Source organism: Micropterus salmoides, unplaced genomic scaffold (assembly GCF_014851395.1).
Source record: "Micropterus salmoides isolate LMB-PRFRI ecotype aquatic unplaced genomic scaffold, ASM1485139v1 Ms_hic_scaffold_3953, whole genome shotgun sequence".
Classification (NCBI taxonomy): Eukaryota; Metazoa; Chordata; class Actinopteri; order Centrarchiformes; family Centrarchidae; genus Micropterus; species Micropterus salmoides.
The window spans coordinates 12,055-29,111 of NW_024043321.1; the positions used below are offsets into that span (position 1 = coordinate 12,055).

At 40.7% G+C, this 17,057-nt stretch overlaps 1 protein-coding gene across 1 annotated transcript in view; it reads right to left on the reverse strand.

Moving 5' to 3' along the window:
- The window catches only part of LOC119885217 (rho GTPase-activating protein 32-like), a gene marked incomplete at both ends in the record, with an annotated part of 28,362 nt that extends 11,791 nt beyond the window's left edge, over window positions 1–16,571 (reverse strand). The window contains 8 exon segments of the mRNA XM_038695365.1: window positions 9,773–9,847; window positions 10,982–11,032; window positions 12,742–12,823; window positions 15,459–15,490; window positions 15,493–15,535; window positions 15,667–15,789; window positions 16,480–16,541; window positions 16,544–16,571. Coding sequence (XP_038551293.1) covers window positions 9,773–9,847; window positions 10,982–11,032; window positions 12,742–12,823; window positions 15,459–15,490; window positions 15,493–15,535; window positions 15,667–15,789; window positions 16,480–16,541; window positions 16,544–16,571 — 496 coding nt within the window.
- Between the last annotated feature and the right edge of the window lie 486 nt (window positions 16,572–17,057).

A 17,057-nucleotide genomic window follows, 5' to 3' on the forward strand; every position in this document is an offset into this window, starting at 1 on the left:
CAATTTTCCTTTAGCTGAGAATTCAGTTCAGTTTAAGCCTCATCAGTCAGAAAAAACAGGATGTAAAACGCTAAAACAGTTTTCCACCGTCTGACCCAATAAGCCTCAAAGTACATCTAACATGCCATTTCTCAGTGACAGTAGGTGCGCTGATGCTAATCAGTCAAATGTCAGGGTAGATGTTATGTAGAAGAACTGCAGCTCTCTGGAGATTATTGATCAAAAACAGTTTACCTGCAGGGTTAAAAACAATGTCCCCATCTTAACGCTGTACTTACTGACTTGAATATTAGTAAATTGTACACCTCTGTCTGTTAGGAAGAGGATCATACCCCAGTGAACTCTTAAATCGGCATCAGTTGCCCCTTTCTCTCCATCTTTCATACCTTCACTGTACTGTACAGCTTTCCACTCAGACCTGAGACATCGCAAAGAACAAGATGTCTCCCAATCCACCCTCATCTTTTTTGTCTCTGTTCTCTTGCACTTGTCAGTGGTCAGCCCTCAGCTCTTGTCACTGCGTCAGACAAGGCATAGCCGTCTCTCTCTGTGGACACCTGAATCTTGATGCCCTTCACACTGACTTTGACAAACAACTCTTCCATTATATTACTCCTTCTCTCTGCAGTCTTCCACAGGACAACTACCCGTTCTGAATCCTGGAGACCAATAAATGGTGGTGGGTTACACAGCAGCCATACGGTTCACGCTCCTGAAATCTGAAACATTTAAAATGACTGTGCCCACAGTCTCAAACAACAACCCAGGAACCCTAAACGTTTACTACTAAGTCCAGCATTAAAAACATCTCTCCCCTATCTATCATCACTGTGTTCTTTTAGCCACACCACATCTGGAACTTCACTAAACACACTGATGACACCAACATCTCCTTCCTGTCTGAAGTGCTCTGGCCTGAAGTGGAAAAACTGCTGTGTCGCATCAGTTTTTTTATCTATATTTCAGGGCACATTCCTTTCACCAATTATAAACACAGTCACGATCACAACTCTTCCGCTTCCCTCATGTGTTTCACTGCCTTGACATCATATTTATTTTACCAACTTCAGACTTTAGACCAACACAAACGCACAGGTTGCAATTTAAAGAAGAAAGCATTTACAATTCAATCAAATAAATAATGAGTATTTGGAGAGACGCAATTTTGATATGATGTGCCAAGCTGAGCTCTTTTTCAACTAGAGAACAACTGAAAGTAGGCCAGCGCTTACCAAACTGTATCTCCAGACACAAAACAAGCTGAGTTAAAGAAAGCAGAGGCTGAATTGTGTTTGGAAGATAACAAGAATGCAATAAAAGTGTCAAGGCAGCGTCTTCACTCACAGCTCTTCAAGCGCAGATTTATCAGAAGTGATGATACGATGATTCAGAGACTTCAACAGCATCACCAAGGCAGCACACGCACGTGCCGTTATGGATATTATTATTTAAAAGGAGCGTCCCAAAACATCTACTGTGTGAGACTTGGCCCGCTTGCCCAGAGACCATTAAGTAAAAATTAATGAGGGGCTGTCAGTTTTGCATTCTAAATGTACACTGTGGGGGTAAATTGCATACAACAGGCTTAACTGACAGTCCATTGAGTACATTTAGAATGCAAACATCAAGACCAGAGTCAAACTAATGAGCTGATGGGAATGGAAAGTTACTTTGGAGCTGAATTAATTTCACAGTTTCTCATTGGGTTGGCAGAATCCTAACTAAAATATATGCACATAGTGATGGCGTGTAAAATACTGGGCAGGAAACTCTGTTCAGTGACACTCATTACCCATTCTATATGGGTGGAGTAATCATTTATTTTATTAAGTATCAAGAAAAGAGTGACAGGGTAAAAAAAAACTGGACACTGTTAGGTTAACATCTAATTCACTTTCAAACACATTGTTCATAATAACTGAAATGAGGTTCAGACTTGGTCTCCATTCTTTATTTGTCTACCCACTAACCGCTCTTTACTACACTTTACTCACACTGTGAGGTCCATTTTCTCATTTCAGTTTTTTTGTAGATGATAAACAAGTCGGCTGCAACTAATGATTGTTTTCAATGTTAATTTATCTGTCAATTTTTCCTCAATTAATCGATTAGATTTTTAGTCTATAAAATTTCAGAAAAGGTGAAAAATGTCCATCAGTGTTTCCCGAAGCCCAAGATGAAGTCCTCAATTGTCTTATTTTGGTCCACAATCCAAAGACATTGAGTTTACTGTCACAGAGGAGGAAAGAAACTAGAAAATATTCAATTCTAAAAAGCTGGAATTTTTCTTAAAAAATTACTCAAACCAATTACTTGATTATCAAATAGTTAGCGGAGCACATATCATTAAATAGTTGGCAACTAATCGATTAATGGTTGCAGCTCTAAACAAATCTATTCAGTCAGTTAGTGTTTTCTGAATTATTTTGTCTCACTCCTCTGAGTAAATAAATGTTTGAACCAAACCTTTGAGTCTTGAGTCTCTACTGTGTGCCATTTTACTGAAGCAGCGCAATCAAATCTGAATCAAAAGCCGGCCTCTGCACCAACATCCGCAAACAAGACCCATCGTTTCATTTCAGGGAAAAGTGGAGCTACAATTCACCCCTCAGGGAGAAATTCCTTCTGCACTGCTGTACCCGCGGATAAACCCGCTGAGGCAGCTTTGTTTACTCACTGTTACGGCATGAAAATGGGCCTTTAGTATCATGTAGAGTAAGGAGGGGGGCTGACTATGCAACTGCGTTGGCTTACACTGACACGTCACTTTTATTTAGGAAGCAAGACTGGCTGTAAGACGTGAGGAAGAGGAGTGCAGAGACAAGCATGCCTCTCCAGAGGATGGACAGAAACTCCCATCTGCTTGCTGTCAAGGCAGATGACAGCCTGAAGGCCAGCAGCTCTTCACGCATACTCAGCACCGAAACTGCCTCTGACACAGTCACTGTTAAACTCCAGCTGGGTAAAGACATTTCAGTTAAAGGATAGTGGGACTGATAAAGCCTTAACAATTGCTTTATGTGCCTCTAATTACTACTAATTTATAACTTGGGGCGCTTAAAGGGGTTTCCCAAGACATTAGTAGACTTAGAGTAAGCTGTTTTCAGTGTCAGTAGTTCTAACCATGACTGGTAAACAGAGCTTCATGTGTGAAATGCCTCTTTAACACACAGACAGCTGGGATTAAGTATTTCTGGATATTTGCACAACTCATAAAATCTGATGGTATATTTTTGACATGTGACACACTAGGAGGGGGTGGGACCCAGATGTTTAAAGCTAGGGAAATGAGAGCCAATTCCCCATGCCACACACTTGCATAACAGATCAAATCTAATCTACAGATCTACTGCCTGAGGAGCACAGTCAAGTTTCGGTTGCACCTCTTAACTGACTGTGTGTCTATGACAAGGCTTTTCCCCAAGAGAGCCCAGGGATGAGGAGAAAAGAGGCCAAGCATTACAGCAGGAGCTATTACAGACGCAAGGGCAGACATCGTGCTTTCTTTCCCTGCTCTAACCCAAAACCAAGCGCCTCATTCCATTCAGTTAGAGAGGAGCTTTTCAAAAGAACGCAGATTGGAGGAAAATTCCAACTTCATAGCAACACAACAAAGACCATTGCTTCCTAAAGTAGAGCAGTGACACCACAGAACCAATCAGCAGACTACCCTGAGATATTTGATACAACTGTGTGTGTCAGTGTTCCCTGAAAACACAACCAATCCTTTGGGCTTCACAACGCTCTCATCAGCGCTCAACTCAGCCTGCACCCCCTCCAGACTCAACTGCCACACACGCCGATGTAGGCAGCCAAGCGGTAAAATTCTAATTGCCTTCCTCTTCACTGTTGTAGTTTCAGAAAATCATTATGTGAATGGGTTGGGTATGATTACATCATCTATCTCAGAAATCCACATGCTGCGAGAACAAGAGTTGGACGCGACAAAAGCTTTTCTAAATGCATTAAAGGTGGGGTATACGATTCTGGAGAAATCCAACACCATGATCTAACAACGACACAACATATAATGTAACTATTGTTAGTTAAGTTGTATGGTTAGCATACCATGGTTACAGCTGCTGCTGCGAGGCTAACATGAAGCTAACATGCAGAGAGGACGAGACGGTTCCAGAGTAGCACACCAGTTCCAGACAGCGACGCACCTCTCCTGAGAATGTCTGCAATTTCAATACGACGAATTGACTCAGCATAGGACATATTTGATGATGAAAGTGACCAGGTACAAAGTAATTTAAATATACTCCTTATGCCACAGTTGATCTTGTTGAGGGAGTTTTTCCAGAGAAGTTTATCTTTTACAGCCACAAGAGGTCAACAGGCCAACTTAATGACTAATATCATTTCCTGATTGCTGTCATTTGTGGCATTTGTCCATGGAGAGGCGATTACCACAGAGATAATGTTTGCGTTACTTATGTTGTTTTTTTTAGTTTGATAACAGTGGGGAGACTCTGTGTTTACATCCATTCACACATCATAACCATCTCCTGTTGGTGTTCCTGGATGGCTGTTTAGTGTATAAACAACCGAGCAGTGTGTGCCTATTAAAAGCCAGTCATGAGTGACAGTGACCTCTGTTTGCACAACAGAGCCTAAGTGTGTGGCGGTAGTGGGAGCAAAAGGCCTTATAGTGCCTCAATGCACCACAGAACATAACTTCATTAGAGGGAAGAGAAGTTAGAGGGGTGATATGAGCTGGGTCTTCTGTGGTTTCACCCAATATTCATGCCAAATGGTTCAACTCTCACAGCAGAGAAATCAGGAATCATGATGTCATGAAAGATCAACAAATACCAGCATCAGTGCAGAGAGCAATTTTCAAACCACTGAACCACAAATGGGTGCCACTCTTCCAAAGCCATTTTTTTTTTTGCCAAATTCAAAAGTAATTTTTATTAATTTGTTTTGGCAAATTTCCGCAATAGACAACAGACTGCCTCTACCTGCCTGGTACTGTCAGACCAGGTTTGACTTTTCTGAGCAATGACAGGAGGGCTGCTTTATTATAGAGGTGAATGTTCATTCAGATTTAACAACTATAAGTTACATAGTGTGAACTATATATATTTAAAAAAAAAAGAGTTGTTCCAAAACTGCATTTTAAAAGTTAAACTTTCCTTAAACCTCGTTTTATATATCATAAAATGTTTTCTTTGTTTAACAGCCTACATATTCTGACATTAGTGGGAAATTATAAATATTTTAACAGGAAATTGTTATTAATAAGCTATAAAACATGTGTAACGAGAGAGAAAATCGGAAAATGAGGAGTCATGTGAGGAAGGAGCAATATTTCCACTTCTGTTAGGCCTAGGAAACCCCTTCCATCATTCAAAGTGCTCTCTCTTCATATTGTTTATTCCCAATCAAAGACGAGACTTGTAGAATTATGTCAACTGTTAACGATTAAAGGTATAGCGGATTACATCCATCTAATATATAAAATGTAATTCCACACAATTTAAAAGCATGTCTTACCTTTGCTCCATAACGCTGGACTTCAAAAAAGTCCAAAGTTCAACTGTCCACTTATCTTTTCTTACGCTAACCGCAGACCTGTAACGTTACAAAATGGCGATGAAACGTCTTCTGAGTGGAGCAGAAACGGTGACGTCTGAATAACCGAGTGAGAGAAATACTAGAAGTTTAAAGTGTTGCGAGCAGAGCGCCGCAGACTTTTCTCGTTCTGTCCGTCTCCACACAAAGCTCCGCTCCAGCGTGCTGCTTTCCAGCCCCACACGTGCTGCCTTAAAGTGCTCCCGGAAATATGGAAATTACCGGCTCTTTCTAAGCTCCCACATCCAAGCTCAGAGGTTGCTGCATTTTAGTGCTACTATCCAGATATAATTACTAAATGTGTTACGTAACAAAACAGCCATGTTAGATGAAGCCGAGCTACTTGGTGAGTCAGTATAACAAGAACAATGGCTTTAAGAATGTTACCGATGGTTTTGTATATACAAATCACTATTGGCCATCAGTTGCTCTCATAGCGTTCTCACTCTCTTCCCTTAAGCACACCAAACCTTTGCCTCCCAGTCATTTTCACATTGCTGATTGTCACATGTGCTCGATTCTAATGTTACGGACAGCATCTGAAGGCAGCACGGGAGTCAGGCAGCCAAGAGGTGAGCTGGTGGTTTACACAGTGGAAAATACTCACTGCACACATGCTCCCTGATTTTATTCTCTGTCAAACCTTCCATATTGAATAACTGCTTAATTTGTAAATACATACTTATGTGAATATACTAAGTGTATAATTTTAGGCCTGTAGTCAAGGTTCAAATAGCGTTGTTACAAACCCTTGAGACTGAATCAGGTTGAGTTGAGAAACTAAGTTGTTTCAATATTTCCTATTATTTATTATTATTATTATTATTATTCTCCTTTATTTTCTTCCCCTCTCCCAGACCTAATCTCCCATACGTTGCCAGGTTTACAGCTGCAACATCCCCAAAGATGGACAAAGTTTAACACATTCAAAAAACTCACGGAGCTCCAACTGGTCTGGTTTCAGGTGGGTAGACAGACCATCAAACTCTTGTACACTGCCGACTGTCAGAATAATTCAGTCTGACGTAAACTTGAAGATGGCCTTGCCTTGACTTTAAATCAGCTCTCCCCTCTGAGGGGCCCCTGGCCTCCCTGAAAGCATTATCTTATTAATTCCTTAACTAGCTTAGACCCTAAGCAGACATGGTGAGTCAAAATAAAGTCCAACTAATTTGTTGTTGGTCCAGAATCACAAGACTGCAGTCAGACTTTTCCACTGCATGCCATGCATTTGTGTAAGTTCAACAAAGACAAACATTTCTTTGGGCTGATCCTCAACTTTCTTTTTGCATTTAGGTTCTGATATTTTCCATCTTCAGTGGTGGAAAGCAACTAAGTACACTTTTACTCTAGCACTTTACTTTGGAGTATGGGGTATTTCAATTTTATTTATATTTTATTTCCTCAATTTAACTACAATTCAGAGGGAAATATTGTATTTTTTATTCCACTACATTTATTTGATATCGATAATACTAGCTGCTTTTCAGATTAAGATGGTGAGCGGATAAAACAAACCATGTTGGGTTGTTTTCGGCTTGTGACCCTTTTTGGCAGTGTGTAGTTTAGGCTCCTTGTCATTTTCATATGCATCTGGGTTGTTAGCAGTTCCACCAAAGAGACATTCCCCCTCTTAACTAGTCAGATGGTTTCATTTGAATAGTTGTTTGAGGCCCAAAGAAAAAAAAATCTGATATTTTACTTAAAAACAAAGATTCAAAGCCAAATAACAAAATTCTGTAATAGAACTTGTGACCCTTTGGAGGGGCCTGACCCCAAGGTGGGTAACCTCTGGGGAAAATCTCTGAGAAAGTCAAACTAAGTTCAGCTCAAACAAGTTCTGTGCAGCACGAATCACAGTCATATTGTATGTCTCCTGTACGCTATCACTAACAGACCAAAAATACTTGAAATGGTAACTTCCGAACATACAGAGGGAACCAGTTTTCTCTGGACAAATCATGTGGAGGAGCTGTAACAGGCATGATGCTAAATAAAAAAGATACAGTTTAGAGTTTAATTCATTTGTCCACTTTGAATACTGCTTTTTACTTTAATATGTCAGTCACGATACCTTTAAAATAAAATCCCATGAATTCAACATTTGTGGCGCTGAAGAATATTAGCAAAGTGCTGAAAAACACCACTCACCTAAACAGGAAGTAGTGTGCTGCTGCCCTGATGTCATATCGCATATAACAGGACGAGATGATTAAGTATCATACAGCTGCTATTTTGCATGGATCTGAATGGCTTATTTCATTCCTGGGATGTGGGAAAAACGGGGCAGCTGCATGCCAAGTTCGATGTACAGGAGCAGAACAGCATGCTGTCCGCAACATAAACATGGCTGTAAATTAGAATTCCTACCTGCTGGTTAAATGCCTATGTAAGCTTTAAAGCTTTGCAACAACACAGTACATAATCATTTGTTTTTGTAATGACACCAACGCGACGATCACAATAATGATGCAATACAACTCTGTAATGCAACTACAGATGTTCACGTATCGCTGAAGTCTACTGAAGAAAGCAGAGATGTGAAAATCATCTTTCTGCTTTACACACTCACTTTTACAGTTTACAACACAGCCTGAGCTGTTAGTATGTAATCAAAAGCAGCCTCCTCCAAACAAAGGTGTGGTCTACAGGACAACAACACTGAAGCTACAGAGCAACACGTTACATGGGGGACATTGCATAGTTTCACAGCCTAGTACTGGATCACCAGGAAATGATCTGAGATCCTCTGGAACAGGAGGACAAACCTTAGTCTGTCTCACACATTCTCTCCCCATTTCCCTTCCTCTCTCCTTCACATAACCAGCTGTCTTGGCTCATGTATGCTCACAGCTGCCCAAATCACTGGTCCCCAGACATGACCAAGGCCTACACTGAAGAGGGGAATGGGGGCTCTACATCTGGGTCAGTAACTGGTTGGTCTTTTGGGCTGTCTGGGGAGGAAAGAAGCTCCGTCATTATTTACCCAAAGCTCACTTTTCTTCACATTGATGTCAACAAAAGAGCCTTTAACTGAAGAGAGCAGTCTCTGTTCTTCACTGCAACACAAGCACATGGACTCAAGGACTAATAACTCCTGGGTTCTATGTCTCGATTTTAACTGGAGCAAGGCAGCATGTTAACAATTTCCATGGTTTTACTGGGGAACAGCAAAGGTTAGTGGTGAGCAAAGTGGATCTAGGCAGAGCAAGCATATTTTTCCAATACTGTGTGGCTCCCTGCAGGAATGTGCTCTTTCAGTCACCATGGAGAGGGAGACAGAGATTCTTACTGTTGCAGGACAAAGCTTAACGCTCAATGGATGGGTTTACAGGCCCCCTCATTGTAAAAGGATTAAATAAATCAAGGCCAGTCGAGACCTAGCACCACGGCATCCCTGCCGTGGCCTTTCAGCTTCGACCAAACAGAAACACACAAACACAGCTGGCCCCCGTCCAGACACAGGGTACATTCAGCAGCATTGAGAACTGCTGTAGTAACCTGGCTCACCCCTGAACTCATTTGCATACACCTTGAGGGGCGAAAACAGTAAAAGAACAGGGGGTGGAGGGATCCCATTGTTCTCTTTTGAGAGCAACATTTGAAAAGTGGGGTTGTATTGTTACACCACTACATCTAATCCCAAAACGTTATTCCTTTTACATACAGATTCTGTGAAAAATTTACATTCATTCTCAGAAAACCTGAAACACATCCAAAATACAGCAGGATGATAAGAAGAATCTCACATTGCAGAAGGAATCTGCAGGAATTTAAGTAACAAACTTAAAGGCAAATATGACCATTTATTTTATGAGCATATAGCAATTTAATTGTAAGAAAGTTCACACAAACACACACACACTGGAAAAGACACCACATTACTGTGCTATATATGCTCTACTATTACTGCACAACCAGATGTGTCTAAAGGCTAGAGATAATGGACAAGTGTGTTAAAGGTCACAGACAGGATAGTTTATTACATTGTGAAAGGGTTTCCTCTGGTAATGCAACACCAAAAACATTTTCCTGTGTGAAGATTGAAGCTAAATCCCCAGTTTGAAGCGATTGTGACAGGTAAACAGAGTAGTGGTATTAGAGTCACACTGCGCAAACACATCACTCGGGTTGTGGAGTTAGGTTTTGGTTAGGGGATGGCGGTGCGGCACACCAAAGGATTTTTGTCTACCTGAACTTAGGCTGTAGTGGTTTAGCGGGTCGGCCACCCATGCACTGTCCTGTATTACACTCTCCATCTCCAAGTCTGCATGCAGCCCGATGGACAGATGGACCAACAGAGAGATGGATGGATGGATGGATGATGGAGAGATGAGAGAGTCAGCAGAGGGAGAGAAGCACTTCAAGTTAGAGAACAGAGCAACTGTGTACTTTGGGAGTGTGAGGTCAGTAGTTTTGCATAGAAATGATACTTTGATGGTAAAGCAATAAACTGTTTTGTCAGACAGATAAAAAGTTTAATAATGAATTCAAATAAAGAAACTTTGTATTCATCAATAAAACAAGTCTTATATGAGAGAACTGAAATTCAACTTTAAAATTATAATCCTTAATAATTTCATGAAGTCAAATTTAGTTTTTGATAGTATTAAGGGTTGGCATTTATTAAGCGATTCAGTTAGTGTATTTACATTCTGTAATTACACTTTTTATTGTAGGTAAGATTCAATTTGCGTGAGCTGTATTTAGTTACCGCTAAAGCTAACCCACCATTTCCTGCTGCTGCTAGTTCCCATTAAAATTATTCAACTGGTGAAACACGTGTTGGCTTTTATTGTCAAGCAGTCACAAAAGTCAAAAGAGTCAAAATGCATCTACAAAACAAGACAATAGTCATTTAAAAAAATATATATATTTAAGGGGCTAATGGAACAGCCTGGACTGTTAGATAAAGAGCTGCACATTTCCAACTTCTCAGTTAGGTAACCAATTCTATTTACCATTTCCTGATGTTGTGGGGAAAACTTACTCGAACTGTGTGCAGCATGAAAGCCATGGAGGTTACTCACAACATGATGGAAAAAGCCAATATTGACTGAATTCTTTGTTAAAACCATGTAAGTTTGTTTGGCTGTGTGTAAACAGATACACCAGTTTACACATCTGTTGTATTACTGACAAATTAACTGCTCAAGAAGTGTTTCCTGCCCCCAGAGTCGTGGAACATGAACTATCAAACAGCATTTGCTGGTATTAGCTGTGACCATGGCCACTGTCAAATTAACCAGGACTGAAATCGTAAGGATTATAACTTTAACCACATCTAAACTCTAATGAACAAAATGCCATACAAGTCCAAATGTGCAAATGCATTTTGTGTGTGAGCAGGTTAAGGTGGAGTGAGTGGGCAGGTGGATGAAGTGTGTATACCAACACGCACAGGGAGGGAAGAGACTCCAAGAAGCAGGCTGCAGGCCAGAGCAGGGGGAGGCTGAGGCAGAGGAGTCACAGTCAAATGCAACAAATCAAGACACATGCTAATAGTAATGCACAGCTGTGCTGTGAGACATCAACAGCATTAATGATGCAGTGGAGAACAAGCAGTGCAGTTTTTACACATAAACAGGCAGCTTAAACGCAATTACATTTAGTTATTTGTTCTGCCACTGATAATGAGCTTGATCCAGGATCTGCTCCTTTAGAGTCATGTTAATATGACAACAGGGCATTTGCAGGTTTTAGAAAACCAAATATTAGACTTTACTTATTACTATGTAGTATCTATAGTACTATATAGATCTATAGTAATATAGACCAAGATTCAAGAAAATCTTCTAACTTTATTCAGGATATCTAAATCACATACTTGACATGTGGATACTCTGTAAAGGAAAAAATGCATGACTGACAAATAAGGACCCATGCATAAAACAAACAAAACAGCAACAAGCAGTAAAACATTGCTCACATGTAGCTGTGAGGGGAATGGGCAGACAGATTAAGTCATGAACTGTAGAGTGTGCTGTGCGTGCACTGCAAAGTTAACTCTCCACCGCAATGTGCACTTCTGATCAGTCACAAGGTCAAAGGCTCAAAAACGTGGGTTTGGAACTTGATTGGCACATCAGAAAACATTGGCGTCCAGCACCCGAAAGCCTGCGCCTGTAATTATATCCCCTCCCTCACAATTATGGATCGTATAAGATTGGTGTTTTGCTTTTTTGCTGTGTCATCCGTTAATCCAGACCCCGGAGTCTCAGAGGCTTTTCGATGGTTAGGAACCCCGGCTCCACTCGCCCATCCCAAAAGCCAGCCAGATGGTTGTGAATGTGAGTCATATTGGTTGAATGAGTCGTTGGATTTGGAAGATGTGACGTGGACTCGTACGAGACATTGAGGTCTGATCAAAAGGGCTCAGTCATATCAACAAAATGTGAGCTGCTATTTCTGTTGGGTGCTTCAGTGTGTGAAGAAGTGAGGGCAAAGTTCAAGTTAAGTTCAACTATGAATGGCAGGCACCAACCGGTGTTAAGTGTTCTCTTTGACTGCAATAGGGTTATACATTTGTCTCTGACACTCTCAGGAGCGTGCTAAAGAGCTTATCTATTTGCTCTGGACAGCAATAGATTAGCAAAATATTTGCTTTGGATTTGTATAGCTGAATCATATAACATGATTAGCGGGCTATGTAAGGAGATGACGTGTCAGAATGATGAGTTTCCTTTCACTGCAACATGATCAAAGGGAGGTTATATTATTTTTATACTGATGATTATTCTACTTCAGTTCTATGAAACATGTGAAGACCTCTAACAAAGCTCTGTATATTCATCTTCATTGGCAGGCAATATCTACACCTCCACTGCATTTCAGTCATTAAAAATAAAATATACAAAAAATAGTAAAGATATTAAATACTTATAATCCACAATAGAGCTCTTGTTGTTTAAACTAAATCAATTCCATGGCATACCAAGTCTGTCAGACCAGCAATAATATGTGGGGCAAGGTGTGACGCGCGCACACACACACACACACACACACACACACACACACACACACACACACCACACACACACACACCAAGCCACAACATACCCACGACCTAACCACTTCCTGAAAATGTAGTCATATCAGTGAGACATTAACTGCCATCAGTGAAGGGTTTAAAAGGAGGAGGAGGAGGAGGAGGAGGAGTACCTGGTTTTGGTACCGTGTTGGTCATGGACTGCGGCACTTTATCATTTATGAGTTCCACACACTCGCTGGGAAAGAAGCCGACCTGGAGAGAGCACAGCAATGAGACAGGCAGGGTGAGGTGGGAGGAAGTCCAATCAGATTTAGATAAAATAATGCAGACAGAGAGAGACAACACAGTATCTATACTGAGGTGTGGTTGTCACATTAATGAAATGGGTCTGGCATTAGAAGCACTGTGACACACGTGGCATTTTGGACTTGGTTTGGACATCTATTGATCAGGTGATGGGAAATGACCACATCGCACATAAGGTACATATAAAGAGTATCTGTGTACCTGCTGCTCTCGTGAACTCTGGGACAACTTTTAAAGAGTGATTAAAAACCTGAACTTAAACTTTACATTGTCTAAAACTGCCAGATGCAGTCCAAGTGGCAAATGGCACAAACCCACACAACTTGTAACATCACTGACTGGCTGACTGACTACCCCCTAAAGGATACAGGTAGTACTTCAGGTGTTGCTCAGTAAGTTCCCCAACAAGTCCTGTTTGAGTTTCAGTCAGCCATTAGTATCCATCTAGTGTGAATATATAGTACACATATGTACACACACTCAACACACTGCAAACTGCATGATATTATCCTGCAGAATACCTATTCAACCTCTGTGACTATGTGTCCTCCTTTTATTTGCACAGTTCTCTCTTAAATGCATTTACATTGAGAGGGAAAAGGCGCACCTTGTCAATACTTCCTAAAATGACAAACTAACTGTGACTCCAGCCTGCTGTGCCAGTTTGTTAAATCCTCTTGTGAGAATGAGAAAAATGTGAAGAAAAGGACACTGGAAGCAACTGGTTGTGGTTCTTGGAGGGGGGGGGGGGCTTCATAAAAGCTGTTTGATTGCCTAAAAAATATACAAGCCATATAGTAACATGATTCACCTGTGTTTTAAGACTGATAATTGTTGACTGCTTAGCTCAGATTGCAAAAGTACAAGTTAAAGTAAGAAAGATGTTTTGTTTGATATACTGTTTTATATTTTAATGTGTCTCTGCAGTCTCTTGTGCGCTGACCTTTGCTTGGCCTCCGGAGACCAATCAGATTTCAGAATAGACAGTGATTTCCAGAAAAAATAAGAAGCGAAAGTCTGCTCTTGCTGGCCTCTCGACTCTTTAGATAAATAAAAAAAGATCTCCCTGAAGACACGTGTGTGTATCTCGCTCACATGCAGGGTGGCGTGATTTTCGAGGGGCCTTTTATTGTGGCCAGTCTAAGGCACACCTGTGCAATCCCCATGCTGTCTGATCAGCATCTTGATATGCCACACCTGTGAGGTGGATGGATAATCTCGGCAAAGGAGAAGTGCTCACTGACACAGATTTTGACAGATTTGTGAACAAGATTTGAGAGAAATAGGCCTTTTTTGTACATGGAGAAAGAATCTTAGATCTTTGAGTTCAGCTCATGATGAATGCGCGCAAAAACAAAAGCGTTTAGTATATTTTATATGTATCCTCTGATGATGTCTGAATGATTGTTTTGATCAGCAAAAAAGGCAATATTTGCTAATTTTATATCAACAGTTGTGAAGAGACAAGCATCTTCATTTTGTGACTATAGGAGCAGGGGAGGCCTTTCTCTTGTTTGAAGTCAGAAAGAGATGAGGAGAAAAAATGCAGTCCTCTACATTTGCAGCTCTTCATTTGATTGGAGCCGGTCCGGTGATATAGTAGTGTGGCGCAAACGCAGGGGCTCCAGCAAAAAAGTTAAAAGGGAGTAAACTTCTGCTGCTACGCAGCACGACATTATCACACGCTGTGTTGACCAATCACAGATGCAAGAGCACATTCGCACTAGTATCCTTTGTGACATGAAAAGTGTTTTTCTCGCTACTGACAAATAGTTACAGCTGTCAGTTTTAGAAACAGTTACAGTGTTTTGGTGTCTGACAATTCTTTAAATGCATTAATCTGTTACTCCTACTGGACTTCCTGGATTGTATTTGATTGTCTCAACGCTACCTTGAACAACATAACCCTACCAATGCAATGCTGTGTTGTTTTAACTGCTTTCTGTTTGCTTAGTGTTTTGTACATTTGTCTTGGTGTAGCCTATGCACACACGCATAGTGAGGACATACTGTCTTGCTCCTTTATTATTAATCTCCATTTCAAAATGAATGCTGTTTGGTTAATGTAGTTTTCTGATAGCCTCTGAAAAAATTATGCTCAAAAATCAAATTATGTGTTATTCATTATTTGAATTTACATATTCCCTCTTCATGTCAGTAAGAGGCAAAATTGAGAGTACTGTGAGCAGATAAAACGCTTAGACCACATAGTGGTGCTGACAGCTGAAACTGGGAGAACTAGATATGGTCGCCTGTAACAAATGTCCTGAACAGCACAGATTCAGTGTATTACAAGATTGCACTACAGACAGCGTAGGAATATGAATAAGTTCAGCATTACAGGGTGAGGTACACACCCTGTAATCTGCTCAAAAGCTTCACAATAGAGGATCTGTATCTTGCAACAAACTCAGAGTATTTGAAATCTGCCATCCAAAGCAATGTTCTCTCCTTGTCCTTGAAATACCTCAAATATAAATCAAATCAAAAGTTCAGAGTCAGAGGAAAGACAGAGAGACATAAAATGTGTTTGTGTATGGGGTTTTTCCCCAGCCTGCCAAGTGTTCTGTGAGCTGCATACCTGAAAGCCATGCTTGCCCCTCCACCATGTGTGTCTTCTTTTGGGGGCATGTCAATCACTGACACAATGTCGCCAACCTGCAGAGAGCGACAGAGGGAGGAAAGAGAGAAGATTAAAGACATGTCTGATTGCCCCTTTACCTCTTGTCCATAGAACATTTCAATGATTACTAAAACTGAAGGCATTATATAGTGAGCGTGTGTTTCACCTCAAAGGACAGTTCGTCTGAGGCCTGGGCGATGTAACGCTTGATGACGTGGGCAGCAGCAATAGCTGGCACATTAATGGATGACTCTTCATGAACCAACAGATGATTTCCCTTATTGTCAACCTGGTACACACACACACACACACACACACACAAACAGTGTACATGTCATTTCAACAGTGGCAGCCATTGACTAACAAATGACGTTGGGAAATGATCCAGAAACATGACAATATAATAGTCTCCATAAAAAGCTATTTTGGTGAAGTGGTGAGGTAAACTCAGCTCATAGCAGCTTATTCAAATACTTTTGTGAAGAAAGAATGAGCAGCTGGGATGGCTAGAAATTGCTGCCAATACATACTACAAGACTGTAGTAATCCTACATCAATTCTATAGAGTATATCTATAGTATTCCTGTGGCTACAGAGACCTGTATTAATCTTTTATAGAAAAGTAGAACACTATAAGGCCCCAGGTCCTTGTCTTAGCATTGTTTTTGTATTTTCCTTATTTGTTGATGCAGTTATTTTTAAGGCATTTCTCTTTGTGTTTGCAACTAAAGCTCCAGCAATTTTGACAGCAACCTCTACCTCTAATTTCCTATTCATAATAGCAGCGGTATAAATTAATTTCCTGAATGACCATTTCATGTGTGGTATAAAGCCATTGAAAGGCATAAAATAATAAATAATAAATGATCTGAAGCAAAGCCTCAACCTTTTGGCAAAAAGGCTCTCTGACCCACTGTAAACATCTGTTTTTTTCTGCCAAAGAGTCAGTGTACTCCTTAAAGACAGATGACAGCCTTACCTCCATCCATGTGAGAGCGGGCCCACAGTTGATCTTGTTGTCAGCGATTGCTGAGAGCCGGAGAGGTAAGCCAACAACATCTGGGAAACTGACTAACATGGAAGAAAACACACCATTTACAATAAATCTTTCCATTTATCCCAGATAGTACAATTTACCACTACGTACTACTGTACAATCCACTACTAACACACTCAATATTAAACTTAGCTGTTACAATGGATGTTAATAATTACAAGTAAAAGTCATCGCCTTCTTTTGTTGTGTTTTTGAGGGACAAAGGCAGCTAATTACGCAGCTAAAGAGTGTTGCATGGTAGTGAAATGACATTTGCAGCTATGACTTCATATGACTGCCCAAAATCTGACCATTTAAGCTAATGATAACACTACAGAGAAGATGGGGTAGGACGCAAGTTTCACCTCTGGTAGGGGAGTTCTTCTGTCGAAACCTGCAATTACGTCACTGTTAACTACTGGGACCTTTTGAATCTCATAAAAACAGCTACTGGTGAAAGTATAATAGTGTGCTGCAGGCAGCTTTGTAAAGCTATACTCTGAAAGCATCCACACACACAA